At 38.7% G+C, this 12,616-nt stretch overlaps 3 protein-coding genes across 3 annotated transcripts; 2 read left to right on the top strand and 1 right to left on the bottom strand.

The window, feature by feature from the left end:
- Positions 1-2,429: 2,429 nt before the first annotated feature.
- On the top strand, positions 2,430-3,266 carry LOC144704467 (uncharacterized). The gene has a single exon (XM_078576906.1). The coding sequence runs from the start codon at positions 2,430-2,432 to the stop codon at positions 3,264-3,266; it is 837 nt and encodes a 278-aa protein (XP_078433032.1).
- A 1,954-nt stretch (positions 3,267-5,220) lies between these two features.
- LOC144704895 (uncharacterized) lies at positions 5,221-7,189 on the top strand. Its single transcript, XM_078577475.1, has 2 exons — positions 5,221-5,346; positions 6,793-7,189. The coding sequence occupies exon 2, from the start codon at positions 6,803-6,805 to the stop codon at positions 6,974-6,976; it is 174 nt and encodes a 57-aa protein (XP_078433601.1). The 5' UTR covers positions 5,221-5,346; positions 6,793-6,802; the 3' UTR covers positions 6,977-7,189.
- A 915-nt stretch (positions 7,190-8,104) lies between these two features.
- LOC144704468 (uncharacterized protein At4g37920) lies at positions 8,105-11,491 on the bottom strand. Its single transcript, XM_078576907.1, has 6 exons — positions 11,146-11,491; positions 10,084-10,460; positions 9,758-9,926; positions 8,867-9,111; positions 8,582-8,769; positions 8,105-8,347 (listed from the first exon to the last, which is right to left on the bottom strand). The coding sequence occupies exons 1-6, from the start codon at positions 11,312-11,314 to the stop codon at positions 8,188-8,190; spliced, it is 1,308 nt and encodes a 435-aa protein (XP_078433033.1). The 5' UTR covers positions 11,315-11,491; the 3' UTR covers positions 8,105-8,187.
- Positions 11,492-12,616: the final 1,125 nt, after the last annotated feature.

The raw sequence follows: 12,616 nt of genomic DNA, 5'->3' as shown, positions 1-12,616 counted from the left end.
TCTGTCTATCTTGTCTATCTATCTATCTGTTTATCTATCTACCTATCTATCTTATCAATCTATGTATCTACTTATCTACCTACATGTTTATCTATCTATCTATCTATCTTCTCTACCTATCTATCTACCTGTCTATCTACGTATCTATCTGTCTATCTATCTATCTGTCTATACTGTCTACCTATCTTTCTATCCTTGTATCTACGAATCTTTGTACCAATCTATATTATCTACCGATCTCTCTATCTACCTATATACGTATCTATCTATCTGTCTACCTATCTTATCTACCTATCTATCGGCCTATTTATCTATCTATCTATCGAACTTATCTACCTATGTATCTATCTATCTATCTACGTATCTATCTATCCATCTATCTTATCTATCTATCTATCTTATCTATCTCTCTACGTGTCTATCAATCTGTCTACCTTCTCTACCTATCTTCCTATCTTATCTACCTATCTACCTTATCTATCTACATATCTACCTATATATCTACCTTTCTGTTTATCTATCTATGTATCCACCTTATCTACCTATCAATCTATCTACCTATCTATGTATCTATCTATCCATCTATCCATCTATCCATCTTATCTACCTATCAATCTATCTACCTATCTACGTATCTATCTATCCATCTTATCTACCTATCAATCTATCTACCTATCTACGTATCTATCTATCCATCTATCCATCTTATCTACCTATCAATCTATCTACCTATCTACGTATCTATCTATCCATCTATCTTATCTATCTATCTTATCTACCTATCTATATGTCTATGTATCTATCTTTCTATCTATCTTATCTACCTATCTATCTTATCTACCTAAGTTTAATTTCGCTGATTTCATGTGTTCTTCAGATAATTTGGACATGTCTTCCTCAGTGCTTCTGTTCTGCAGCTTACTTTGTCAGCGACCCGAAGAGGTACGTATATTTCACCTGGTCACGAATTGTACACGACAGAATTCTAGTTGCGTATTAATACACACGGCGCATGTGCTATGTGATTACCGGTTCTGAGTCTGCATGAATTGTTATAGGTCTGTCGATATATTATTAATGCGTCGGTCCAAGTTTTGAGACTAATATCCACGGTCATTTCCGAATAATTTTTCCGCATCTGTAATCCTTATGAATGTTGAGTGTTGTACACATCTATTAGAGTCTCCATTTGTTTAATCATTTTTTAGTGTCACTTCAGTACTGTGTTCAAATTGCTATGTTTGTGATTCGTATGAAGGAATATGTATTGTGATTAATTCTGATATAGATATGGAGTCCACATCCACTACCACTCCCAAGTCAACAGCTAGGGCTACGCCGTCGGTGTCTACGGAGTGCTACGCGGTAGTGGTCGATAACAATGTGTCATCTCGAAGCGTTAGACCCAAGTGGTCTAAAGTTTTAGATCGATTTGTTGAACTCAGCCTGGACGAGTACCAGTGTACGCTTTGTCAAGCACAGAACCCCACTCATAAGGTCATCATCAGGCGGAATAAGGATAGGAGCACGAATATGTTTTGGAGACATATAGAGAAAGCACATCGTAAATATCACGATGAACTGAAGGGCGTCCAGACGAATCAGAGGAAGCTAACCCACTATGACTTTCTGTCCCCCAAGCTTTACTTACGCGGCATCACCAAGGAGCGTACGAAGGAAGAGTTCGTCAGATTCATTTGTGACAACGATCTTCCGTGGCAACTTATGAAGAAGAAGTCGTTCGGAAGATTATGGTTATACGGGACGGAGGTGGTTAGCGACGTCCCTGGTCCTGATGCGGTCAAAGCTACGGCTTCTACCATGTATACAGAAGTCGGAGGGAAACTAATTGAGATGTTTGCTGACATTCGTAGCGTCTCTCAGACAGTGGACGCGTGGCCGTGAAGAAATAACCTCTCCCTTCTAGGTGTAACCGCCCATTGGATTGACGACGACTGGAAGCTCTGTGATCTGCTACTTGCTATCCGACGGATCAAGGGATCCCATTGCGGCACCAACTTGGCGAGGCTCGTTGTGGAGGTTGCATATGAATATGGAATAGAGTCGAAACTTTGTGCCATCACGACAGACACCATGTTGGCGTCAATTGTAGATCAGCTGAAGACTGTAAACCCACAATTCATTATGGATAGACATGTACTGTGCATTGCACATGTTCTCAACCTTGTAGTCCAGTCCGAGCTGAGGATCATATGTAACCTTGAAGCACCATAAATTAGTACGGTACGAGGTTGAGATCTTCATCCATATGCTGCATTGGCCACGGATGAATCAACCGACTCGCAAGGCGACGAAATCAGTTCAGCCACTTTTGCACCCTGGGAGTAGCCGTTTCACGCAGCAGAGCCATCGTCAATGCTATTCAAGGGTCCACACAACGGATGGAGAAATAAGTTGATATGTGCAAGATGTTTGAGCTTATGAACATGATCAACATAAAAGTGGACTGCCGGACGCGCTGGAACTCCACATTCAAGATGTTAGAGCGTGCTCTTGCGAAGAGAGAGGTACTCGACCATATGGCCGTGAGGTTCCTTTCCACATCGAGTATGGAGTACGCGCTATGTCAGGAGGACTGGGATTTAATTGAAGAATATCTTAGTATCTTGGGGCCACTGTGTGAAGGTTCTGACTACGTCTGTTTCGCAAAGAGATTGCCGATCACTGAGGTAATGTCGTTGATCTCGGACCTGATGTCCCAACTTGAGCAGGCTATGTACAGTGGCGGGGCTACCTCGGTTAACGAGCGGAGGGAAGCGTTGCGCTCGGCGTGTAGTGCCATGTATAACAAGTTGATGCAGTACGCAAAGGTCATTTGGGGCAATCACACAGTGGCGACGACGGGGACCCTGGATCCATTCTCCAAGATAGATGTCGTGCATCCGTCATATCACGAAGACGTGCTTTCCTACCTCGGCGGTCTTCTAGACAGCGCGTGTAACATGAGTGCAACTGGGTGTGATTCAGAGCAGGACGAATCATCTGGAAGACGCCGTCCGGATCACTTTGTGTCCACCAAGCGACAATATACCCGATCGTGCAAGACTCAATGCCCGCGCGCAATGCCTAGGCAGGAGCTAGACAAGTATCTGAATATCCTGTGCAGTGAGGAGGAAGACAGTCCACTACGCTGGTGGAAGGATGTTGGAACTCGGTACTACCCGAACTTGACGAAAATTGTGCCCCAATTTCTGGCCGTAAGCCCGACAAGTGCACCGGTGGAGCGGCTCTTTTCAATTGGTTGAGGCATCACCACGTACCGTAGAGGACGCCTAGATGCAGACAACATAGAGACGCTGATGATGCTCCGTGCATGGTTCTGTCGCGCAGAGCAGTGCTTGTCTGACTCGGAGGATGACATTGACGAGGACGGCAGCTCTTCTGACGGTGAGTTACGTTATGTCGCTTTCATAGCTTTGCTTGTGCATGTTTTTTTGGCCTAACTCGCTCTATTTCCGCGTAATAGAGTAACAACGGTAAAACAGGAAGGTGGTGACGGGTTTACATCCCTCATGATTTACTGTAAGTTATTTTTCTACTTGAATGTGATCTATCTGTCTATCTTTCTATCTTCTGTTCTTACCTTTCCTTTCACCTCCCATTTTCATATTTTTTGGCTCCACTTCTGTATTTTTTTAATTATCGCCCTCTCTTATCTTCCCTTCTCCTCTTTTTGTTCTCTTATTTTCTTACAGTACTTTGCATTTTTCCTTGTCCTTCTCATGTAAAGTGTTGCACATTTATATTGACTCTCTGACGGCCTGTTCTTTCGTCATTAGTTCATCAATTTTTCGCCTTATTTCTTCTACTCGTCTTCACGTCTACTCTGCTCTTCTTCTCTTGTTTTTTTTTCATCGAATCTTGTACGTTGTATTTTTTTTTTCTGTTTTCCCTTTTCTTGTTTTCTTCACTCTTCCTCCTCTACGTTTTTTCATTTTGTCATATTGAACTTCTGCGAGATATTGCACAATAATGTTATGTTTATTTACATCCCACCTTTAAGGTGGAAAAGTTCTTTTTTAAAAACCGATGGTCAGTATTGGCACATGGCAGGAGACTTCTTGAGGAATTTTTTATTTGGACTGTGTTTTTTGTATTCTTCCTGTACGGTCCATCATTTTTGCTTATTTCACTTCTGCAAGATACGGAGTAATCCTGTTATGTTTCTTTGCTTCCCATATTTGAATTGGAAAATATTTTTGTTGAAAAATGATGGTTAGTAATTTTCACTTCAGTGAATTGGAAAAATGATACTAACTTGTGAAGAATTATTTACTCGATTTTATTTCAGTGTGAATGGAGTAAATGCGCGAGATGTCTGACGGCCATCGCAACACCGGCACTCTACGGGAAAAGTGAAGGTGGTTTTCAGCGAGTTGGATGGACGGCTGCATGAAAATCCCCTCCCCACGTCAAGCCATACTCTGAATATTTTCCCCCTCTTTTAGTCTGATAGCACACAAACTACAGTTTACCTTTTGAATGATCATGTAAAACATTTGCAATTTTCAAATGAGGACTACAACCTCGTACGAAATCGCTTTTATCTCGGACGGTAGAAAATGTGGGAAGTGAAATTCATCACCCTCTCTAGAATTTTAGTTACAGAAAGATCGGGACAATAAGATTTAAGAAAATTAAAACTTTAATATCATCGTTTGGAAATTGTAAAATTCCAGATTCCTTGGTGAATCAAAAAGGTTAGTGTCGGTCTCCCCTCTAAAATGTTCCGTTCTCGTCCTCGTCTCTGAAATTTTAAAATGTTTGGTGAGTGAAACGGGTCTATAATTTTTGCTTCAACATGCTTAATATTTAAATAAACTTTAAAATCTACTAGCATCGTTTTACAAATGTAGAAATCCAGACTTCTTGCTTAATCTAAATAGAGTCTGCGCCTCATCTCTAAATTCAACAAAATAAATGGTGAACAATCTGACAGCTTGTTATTGGAAAATTAAAAATTGGTCGATTATTTCAAACGTAAATAAATATTTCTTTCAAATATTTATCACCAAGTGGTCCATATGTCGTCCGTCCATCGTCCGAGTATTCCGGACGGACGGATTATATCGTCCAACGGGACAGAAAACGTCCCGTCCGCGCATATGTAGGATGAAATTTCGTCCACTGATTCGTGGAGCCCCTGGACGGGACGATTGATTCGTCTCGGGGCGAAAAAATCGTCCCGTCCGCGTCCCGGATGTATAGAAGAGAGTGATCTCTTCTAAAGAATCCGAGGAAGTTCACAACTTGGGTTGCTGAACTCGATCTTTCCTCTCGAATTCTCGTTTGTTCTTCATTTTCTGCTCTCCGGACGTTCCTCAGGTAATCCCTCTCTTTGCCCTCACGCTCGATTGAGGCGTAAGTGACGTATTTTCTGTATTATTAGGGTTCTAAGTTTCTTGGGTTCCTTCGTTTTTTAACTCATTTGCTTCCAAGTTATCATTTTATATCCGTGGCTGTTTCTGCTTACGAACGAGTGCATTGCTTTTTTCCCTGATTCTGTGATCAATTTCAAACAGTTGTCTGAGTTCCAAGCTGGGATTCACTCTCGAGGATTATTAAATTTCCGTTTGAATCTTCTTCTCTGCTATTTTTCCATCAAATATTATCTAATTATACGCGTGCGGTCGACTGTTCTTATGCATTTCTACCTGTATTTTGATTGCATTTTTAAACTTTTCACACCACTCTTATGATAAGTTATCGTTATCAGTCATTTTCCCTTTTGATCGGACGTACTGAATGAATATTCCACTCTTTTGACGATTCATAATGGATGAAGGTCAGATTCCATTTCATAGTATTTCTCAGCGTAATATCGGAAATTGCAATGCAAAACCACAATGCTATGCTAAGGTCAATACCCAACTCTTGAATACAAATTGGAAAGTAGTTGGTGTAAAAGGCCAGACATGTTTAAGCTTTTCTTTTCAGATTTTACTAAATCAGAGCTTGTGTTTCTCCGTGTCTAATTTTCAATAAACTCGGAAAAAATATCACATCTAGGAAAAAAGTGTGAAATCTATATTTTTTATGAAGAAGAGATGCTTCCTTGGTACCCTAAACCCTAACCACTAAAGCCTAAACCCTGAACTTAAACCCTAAACCAAAAACCATATACTTTTCTTTCTCGTGTCAATGAGATTCCTTACAAAATAATGCATTTGAGAAATCTCATCTATAAATTCATGTTGCTTATAAGAGAAGGGATTCTCATTGCTTATTTAATAGAGTCTTGGAGTCAGGTTATTATTTCTTTCTTGTTGGGCATCTTTGCCTACCAAATTGCAAGAAACATCAGAAATTAATTGGCTAGATGGACATTCGGGAGCCAAAAATTCGATTTTTTGGAATATTAGATTTCCCAAGTACTTTAATTTGTGAGGGAGCCAGGTGGATCTATTGTTACACAAATATTTCTTGGTGCGATTGGAAAAGAAGTGTTGTATATTTTTTGGCAGGCTACATGGCCCAGTACATGTGGTGATAGTGCCTGAGTTACATCAGATTTCTTTTTAAAAAATAGTCCAGATTTTTTTAGAGCATAGAAAAATGAATTAGAGATGTTTTAGATTTAATTTTGAAACCAGGATTAGATTAAGAAGCATAAAATACCAACAGCATGGAAATTATCAAGAATAGAAAAGAACCTTTTATAAAAAAAACGTTTTCCACATTATTGTAATCTGAGGTCGTTCTGTTGTCCTATTTCATGGGACTTATCTGATTTTTCTTGTGGGTTGTTTATGTTTGATCTTGCGATTGTAGTTTGGAAGATATGGGAAAGGCGAAGGGCGGGTCGATATTCATAAGGCTGGTGTCGGCAGCAGGAACAGGATTCTTCTACGTGAAGAGAAAGAACCCACGCAAATTGCAAGAGAAGCTTGAATTCCGGAAGTATGACCCTCGAGTCAATAAGCATGTGCTTTTCACGGAGGCAAAGATGAAATAAGTAAAATCTTATGTCTCTGCTATGAATTTGATCATAAATTGCGGCGATGGAATATTTCATTGGAATAGGTAAGCCAAACTGTTCCTCGGTTGTAGTTTAATTTTTTTTCCAGGATGAGATGTAGGAAATTTGCCACATTGTGACTATACTACATGAATTTTTGAAGATTTTTTGAAGTAATATAATTGGGGGAAGAGTTTCCGGATTAACAAATGGTTGATTTCATGGATCTGAGAGATAATTTTATTTTGAAAAGTGTATGGGAGAGAGATAACTATAGACATCACACAGTTACCAGCTTATTAAATGACATCACTGAATAATTATAACCTATTATATTTAGGTTTATGAATTTATGGATATATCAGGTTACTAATCGATACCGTAGTAATTATGACTCGTTATCTTTGAGTTTATAAGTATTTGGATATACTGGCCGGGTGGTTGATGAGCATTAATAATTGTAACCCAATATATTTAAATTTTATGAATACAAAAACATGACCTTTAATTTAACACATGGAATGGTTAATCTTAGTAAATAATTGATATCGTTGCAAACCATCATTGAAAATTAATTATAACAATTATATAATATTAGGACTATTTAGAGTTTTTTTTGAACTATTTAGAGTTATAAGCTTAGTAACTGATTTCATTGAATAAATACTAATTGTACTTATTCTATGATATCAATAAATTATTATTCATTACTCTAGGTTATCAATTATTAAGCTGATAATTCTAAATAGTTATAAACTTAAATAAGGAGGGCGACATTCTGCAAGGACTAAAAATCTGATTGAGATTAGAATTTATTGCAGAATAGAGACCGATCACATGGGGGGGGTCAAATGATTATCCTTTTCAACTATACTAATGAGTTTATTGGTATTTCCTTTACAGGTGATGATGAAACTGAAATTAATTAATAGTTTTGGCTCAAGGCATGGTAATCTTTAAACCAGATGATCAAATGTGCTTCACAGAAGATTCCTTACAACAAATTTTTTTTCCAAAGAAAGATAAGAGAGAGCACCCAAAATCGGTAACCCTCCCAAAAAATCCTTATAATATTGCCCTAAACTTCATGCAAAATAATCGCTGGAATTTATGAAATGGATGTAGTAAATCAAGTGCCTCAGGGAATAATCTGAACTAAAGAATTGAGTCTTCAGGATATTCAAATTTTTATGCATAATATTGAAATCTCATAAGAAGTTTTTTTCCAGGACTATCTTCAGCGTTTCTAGTTTTTGGATGACCTTAGGGTTCATCAGATCTCTGGCCTCCCTGACAAGAGTTCCTTCCCTGCTAAAATGGTATGCATCCAACACGCTTCTAATCCATGTGAACAACTTCTCCGGAGTCCTGTAAGGAAAATAATTTATTAAAACTTGTGCCAAAAGAGCAATAAGTGCACAAATAACAATATATTTTCCCAAAAATTGGAAATATATTTTACTGTTGTCTACTTTCTCTTGCATCTTAGCTTTTATTTGTTAGAGAATTGATATATTTTTCCAACAGGGGAAAACCGTGTTTCAAAGTTCTTGTAAAATATTTGACTTCATGAATTTTTACAATTGAAGTTGAAAAACTTACGTGTAAAGGGCATCTATGTCTTTTCCTTCAATTTCATCCCCAGGCGTAAACGCATCTCTTAGAGCGGACATCTGCTCTTCTGGATCTTCGATTGAGATGAGATACTTGACTATTCGAATCTCTTTTGGGACAAGTCTTTGCAAATTACCCCTTGCAGTCATGTATAGATGGTATAAAATGTCCTTAACCTGATAATAGCATGGAATAATTTCTATCAATTGATCAGATATTAATCAAATTACCAAAAACGAAATGGAAAAATGTGAATTTTGAAGCCTTTTATACCTCATCCTTCATCATATTTGATTCTTTTGCAGAGGACCAAGCTTTGGTAAGCATTAACATCAAAGCTGAGTCGAGTTCTTTCTTCTCAGCCAGGCTATCAATCTTTCTACAGGCAACATCAAGAGTGGGAGAGTTTAAAATGTCTTGAAACTTTAATTCTGCAGCATTAATTGCTTCGATACTCTCTGATGCGCTGTCATCTGCCTCTACGGCAGCCAAACACGCGTTTCCCGTTGCTGCCAGAGCTAGGAAAATGAAAGTCCAAGTAACACTGGTTTAAAATGTAGTGGATTTTTTATTCTAGAGCGGATAAACAAAAAAAAACCCATAGTTTATAGTAGAATACACAGAATTGAGAAAATGAAAATATCGTCAATAGTATGAATAAATAACTGCAGCACCTCAGAGTTAAACAAAAATAACCCATTAAAACAAAAAACACCATGTATATCCGAGTCAGATGAGTTAAGAACAAAACAGCTGTTATGTTTCTTAGCCTTTAAAGATACCAAAATATTTCACAATTTATAGTAGACTTTGAATAATTTGGTGCGTGGTGGGTCGCCTTTTCTCAATAAATAATAGGAGATCCTGATCGTGATTTACAGACACAATTAACACAAGAAACACCTCGTTATCCATGTCAAATGAGTTTAGAACACCGTAGCATCTACACATTTCTGAGAGGAATAAACTAACCAAAAGAATGTTCAACAAACTCGATAATTGCACCAAGTTTATATCTAACATGATGCATACATTTTTTTGATGCAAACATTTGTGCTGGTATTCAGAAAATCTAAGCTTAATGGTTAAGCTTTCAGGCTCTAAGTTTAGGGTTTTAATCAGTTTAAAGATAAATAATCAACTTCAACAAGGTCAGGTAAGCACCATTTTGCTTTGCAGGATCTTCATAGTAAGACTCTGCAACGACATGAAGATGCTCAAAGAACTCCCTGGTGAAGTCTTTTCTTCTTCTGCGAACGATCTCGCTTATGTTCTCATTCGACGCAACAATAACTTCAATAAGCTCGTTATGCCTTTGTACATCCGCATCAACCTGAGGTACACGATCAAACAACCATAAGTATGACGCAATGGGATTAAAGAATACATAATTATGGAAGAAGAAGATACTTTGAATTGCCTAAAAAGTACTTAAAAAGAAAATATTCTAAAAAGTGACGGAAATACCATGGAGAGGGAAGACCATCTACCTCTTTTAATTTCCTTCCGAGACGAAGAAGCATGTGTCTCTTTCCAGGGTCTTTCTCAGTATCTGCTCTTTCCTGACACCGGCTAAAGAAATGAGGGCGTATGTGATCCCACTCTCTACTGAATGCCAGCAACCTCCTCCAATCAGCTGCCCTCGGCTTGTCGACCAAGAAAACTTCAATCAATTTGTCGCAAACCTTGGTCATTTTTTCATCATCCAATCGGTCTACATCTGTTTTTCGACCTTCAGCTTCTGCGCTTTCAACCTCGTGTTCTTGAGTTTCTTGGGAAGAACTTAATTCTTGAGCAGAATCATGGGGGATTGTTATGTCACCAACTGAAGTAGGGCACCTTGACAGTGATCGACGCTGATCCACAACTGCAGCAAGTTCACAAGAAAATGTTCATTTATAGAATTTTTTTTTCATATATCGTGAAAATCATGAAATAACCTAGACTTTGTTTTTTTTTGCTCTAAAATTTCCCTGTACACCAGAAGAATTCACTTTTTCAGGTCATCGAGAGCCAAAGATTAATCTAAAATTAATTGTGGATGTGGGAGGAACACAAGAAAGTTTCAACAAAATAAATTGAATAAGGTGCCCCCATTAAACCATCAAGGTGTCCGAGTTATGCAAAAAAAGAATCTAGCCAAGACTCTATCGGCGAGTTCCAGGTCCACACATCTTAAAGATTAGTTCCAGTTCATCGGCGAGTTACAGACTTATCATGAAAAAAACAAATGAAAATCCACCAAAAGCTCAGTCCTTTACAATAAAGAGTCATAATACTCTATCACAAAATAATGGATGCTTAAAAGTTACCAAATTCTGTCTTACGATTCGACAAAACATGAAGTCTAAATGTTCCTATTTAAAATCTGCCTTTCAATGAAAATAATCCTTTCTCAATACATATTTATGATCCAGGACTGGAATTCCGCACAGATTACAGAATACTTCCATCTCCATCGGCGAGTAATCCCTTTATCATGATTAAACAAATGAAAACAACTAAAAAAAGAAGCTCAGTCCTTCAGAAAATAAAGAGTCACAATTCTACACCTCGAGGTCGGCGGAGGGGAGAAATCCAGCCAACCGTCCAATTTCCACAGCCGCAGGTAACACCGCCACGAATTCCTAAACGAACGACCAAAAAAGGAGCCGAGCTGTGACCACTCCGAAGAGAACCCACCGTCGGACAGAAAGAAGATAGAGCAGAAGTCAGTTCCATGAACCCTAATCACAGAAATCTCGACAAAAAAGGTTGAGAATCGGCAAATTGGCTTGTGGGTATTTCTGAAATCGTTGCAGAAAAGCGCCCAAATGCGGAGATTATCGAGATGGGTGAGAAAGACTCGAAATTTCAATGGTGGGTCGAGTTCATCTACTTCATGAACAAACGAGAGTGTGGCTTTTAATACGGAAATTAGAAATTTAACTTAGACTACAACGCAGATCTTTTCTACGAGATACGATGGCACGTCATCCATTCCGTCCTCTACCATCATCCGTCGTCCATACTATACGGTAGAGGACGGAATGGATGACGGATGACGGTAGAGGACGGAATGGATGACTATACATCCGGATCGTCCCGGGCGGGGACGATGGGCGGGACGGGACGAATTCCGTCCAGTCTGCCGTCCATAATTTTCCCCGGGACGAAGGACGGGATGGTTTTTTGTCCGGGGAGTGAAAAACCGTCCGTCCAATATCTCCCGGACGATTTTTCGTCCCGTCCATTGAAAAAATCGTCCGACGTTATCATCCCGGACGAAGAATGTATCCTGAAAATAGGTTACTTACAAGTGACAACCTCATTTTGAAAGAGCCAGCCCCATTTCGCAGTTCGAACGACAGTGGTGTCCCACCGCCGGCAAGACAGTGGCGTCCCGCCGCTCTTCCTCCCTCTCTGTGCGAGATAGTGGTGATTCACCGTCGGGAAGGTGTCCCACAGCCGGCTAGGTATGTTGTCTATCTCACCCTTGTTCTGACTATCTCATTCTTGACCGATCTACCTCAATACCTACCTATCTATCTCACTGGCTATATATCTATCTCAATGTCCACCTCTCTATCTCACTGCCTATCTATCTCAATGTCTACCTATCTATATATGTATGTAACTATCTATCTATCCATCTATCTTATCTATATATCTATCTATCTATCTATCTATCTACGTGTCTATCTATCTTACCTATCTATCTGTCTATGTATCTATCTTATCTATCTATCTATGTTATCTGCCTACCTATCTATCTATCTATCTATCTATGTATGTATCTATCTATCCATCTATCTTATCTATATATCTATCTATCTATCTATCTATCCATCCATCCATCCATCTATATATCTATCTATCTATCTATCTATCTATCTATCTATCTATCTATCCATCCATCTTTTTTTTTTTTAAAGCAAATTTCATCACATATAAAAATTTGTACATCAGTTTGTTGGAGCTGACCAGATGTCAAGCACCTGAGAGAGATGGGATAGAAAATCAAAAAATATTTGGCAGCATCTC

The sequence above is a fragment of the Wolffia australiana genome, chromosome 6, assembly GCF_029677425.1.
Source record: "Wolffia australiana isolate 7733 chromosome 6, ASM2967742v1".
Lineage (NCBI taxonomy): Eukaryota > Viridiplantae > Streptophyta > Magnoliopsida > Alismatales > Araceae > Wolffia > Wolffia australiana.
Note: the sequence above shows the minus strand (reverse complement) of the source record. Positions and strands in the feature narration are given on the sequence as shown.

Excerpts from the sequence above, each read along its gene's own strand:
- LOC144704468 (XM_078576907.1), bottom strand. The coding sequence starts at position 11,314 with ATGGAACTGACTTCTGCTCTATCTTCTTTCTGTCCGACGGTGGGTTCT. Across the intron at positions 10,461-11,145 it reads TCCCCTCCGCCGACCTCGAG|TTGTGGATCAGCGTCGATCA; the intron begins GTGTAGAATTGT and ends AACTTGCTGCAG. Across the intron at positions 8,348-8,581 it reads GACATAGATGCCCTTTACAC|GACTCCGGAGAAGTTGTTCA; the intron begins GTAAGTTTTTCA and ends TTTTCCTTACAG.
- LOC144704467 (XM_078576906.1), top strand. The coding sequence starts at position 2,430 with ATGTTTGAGCTTATGAACATGATCAACATAAAAGTGGACTGCCGGACG.
- LOC144704895 (XM_078577475.1), top strand. The coding sequence starts at position 6,803 with ATGGGAAAGGCGAAGGGCGGGTCGATATTCATAAGGCTGGTGTCGGCA.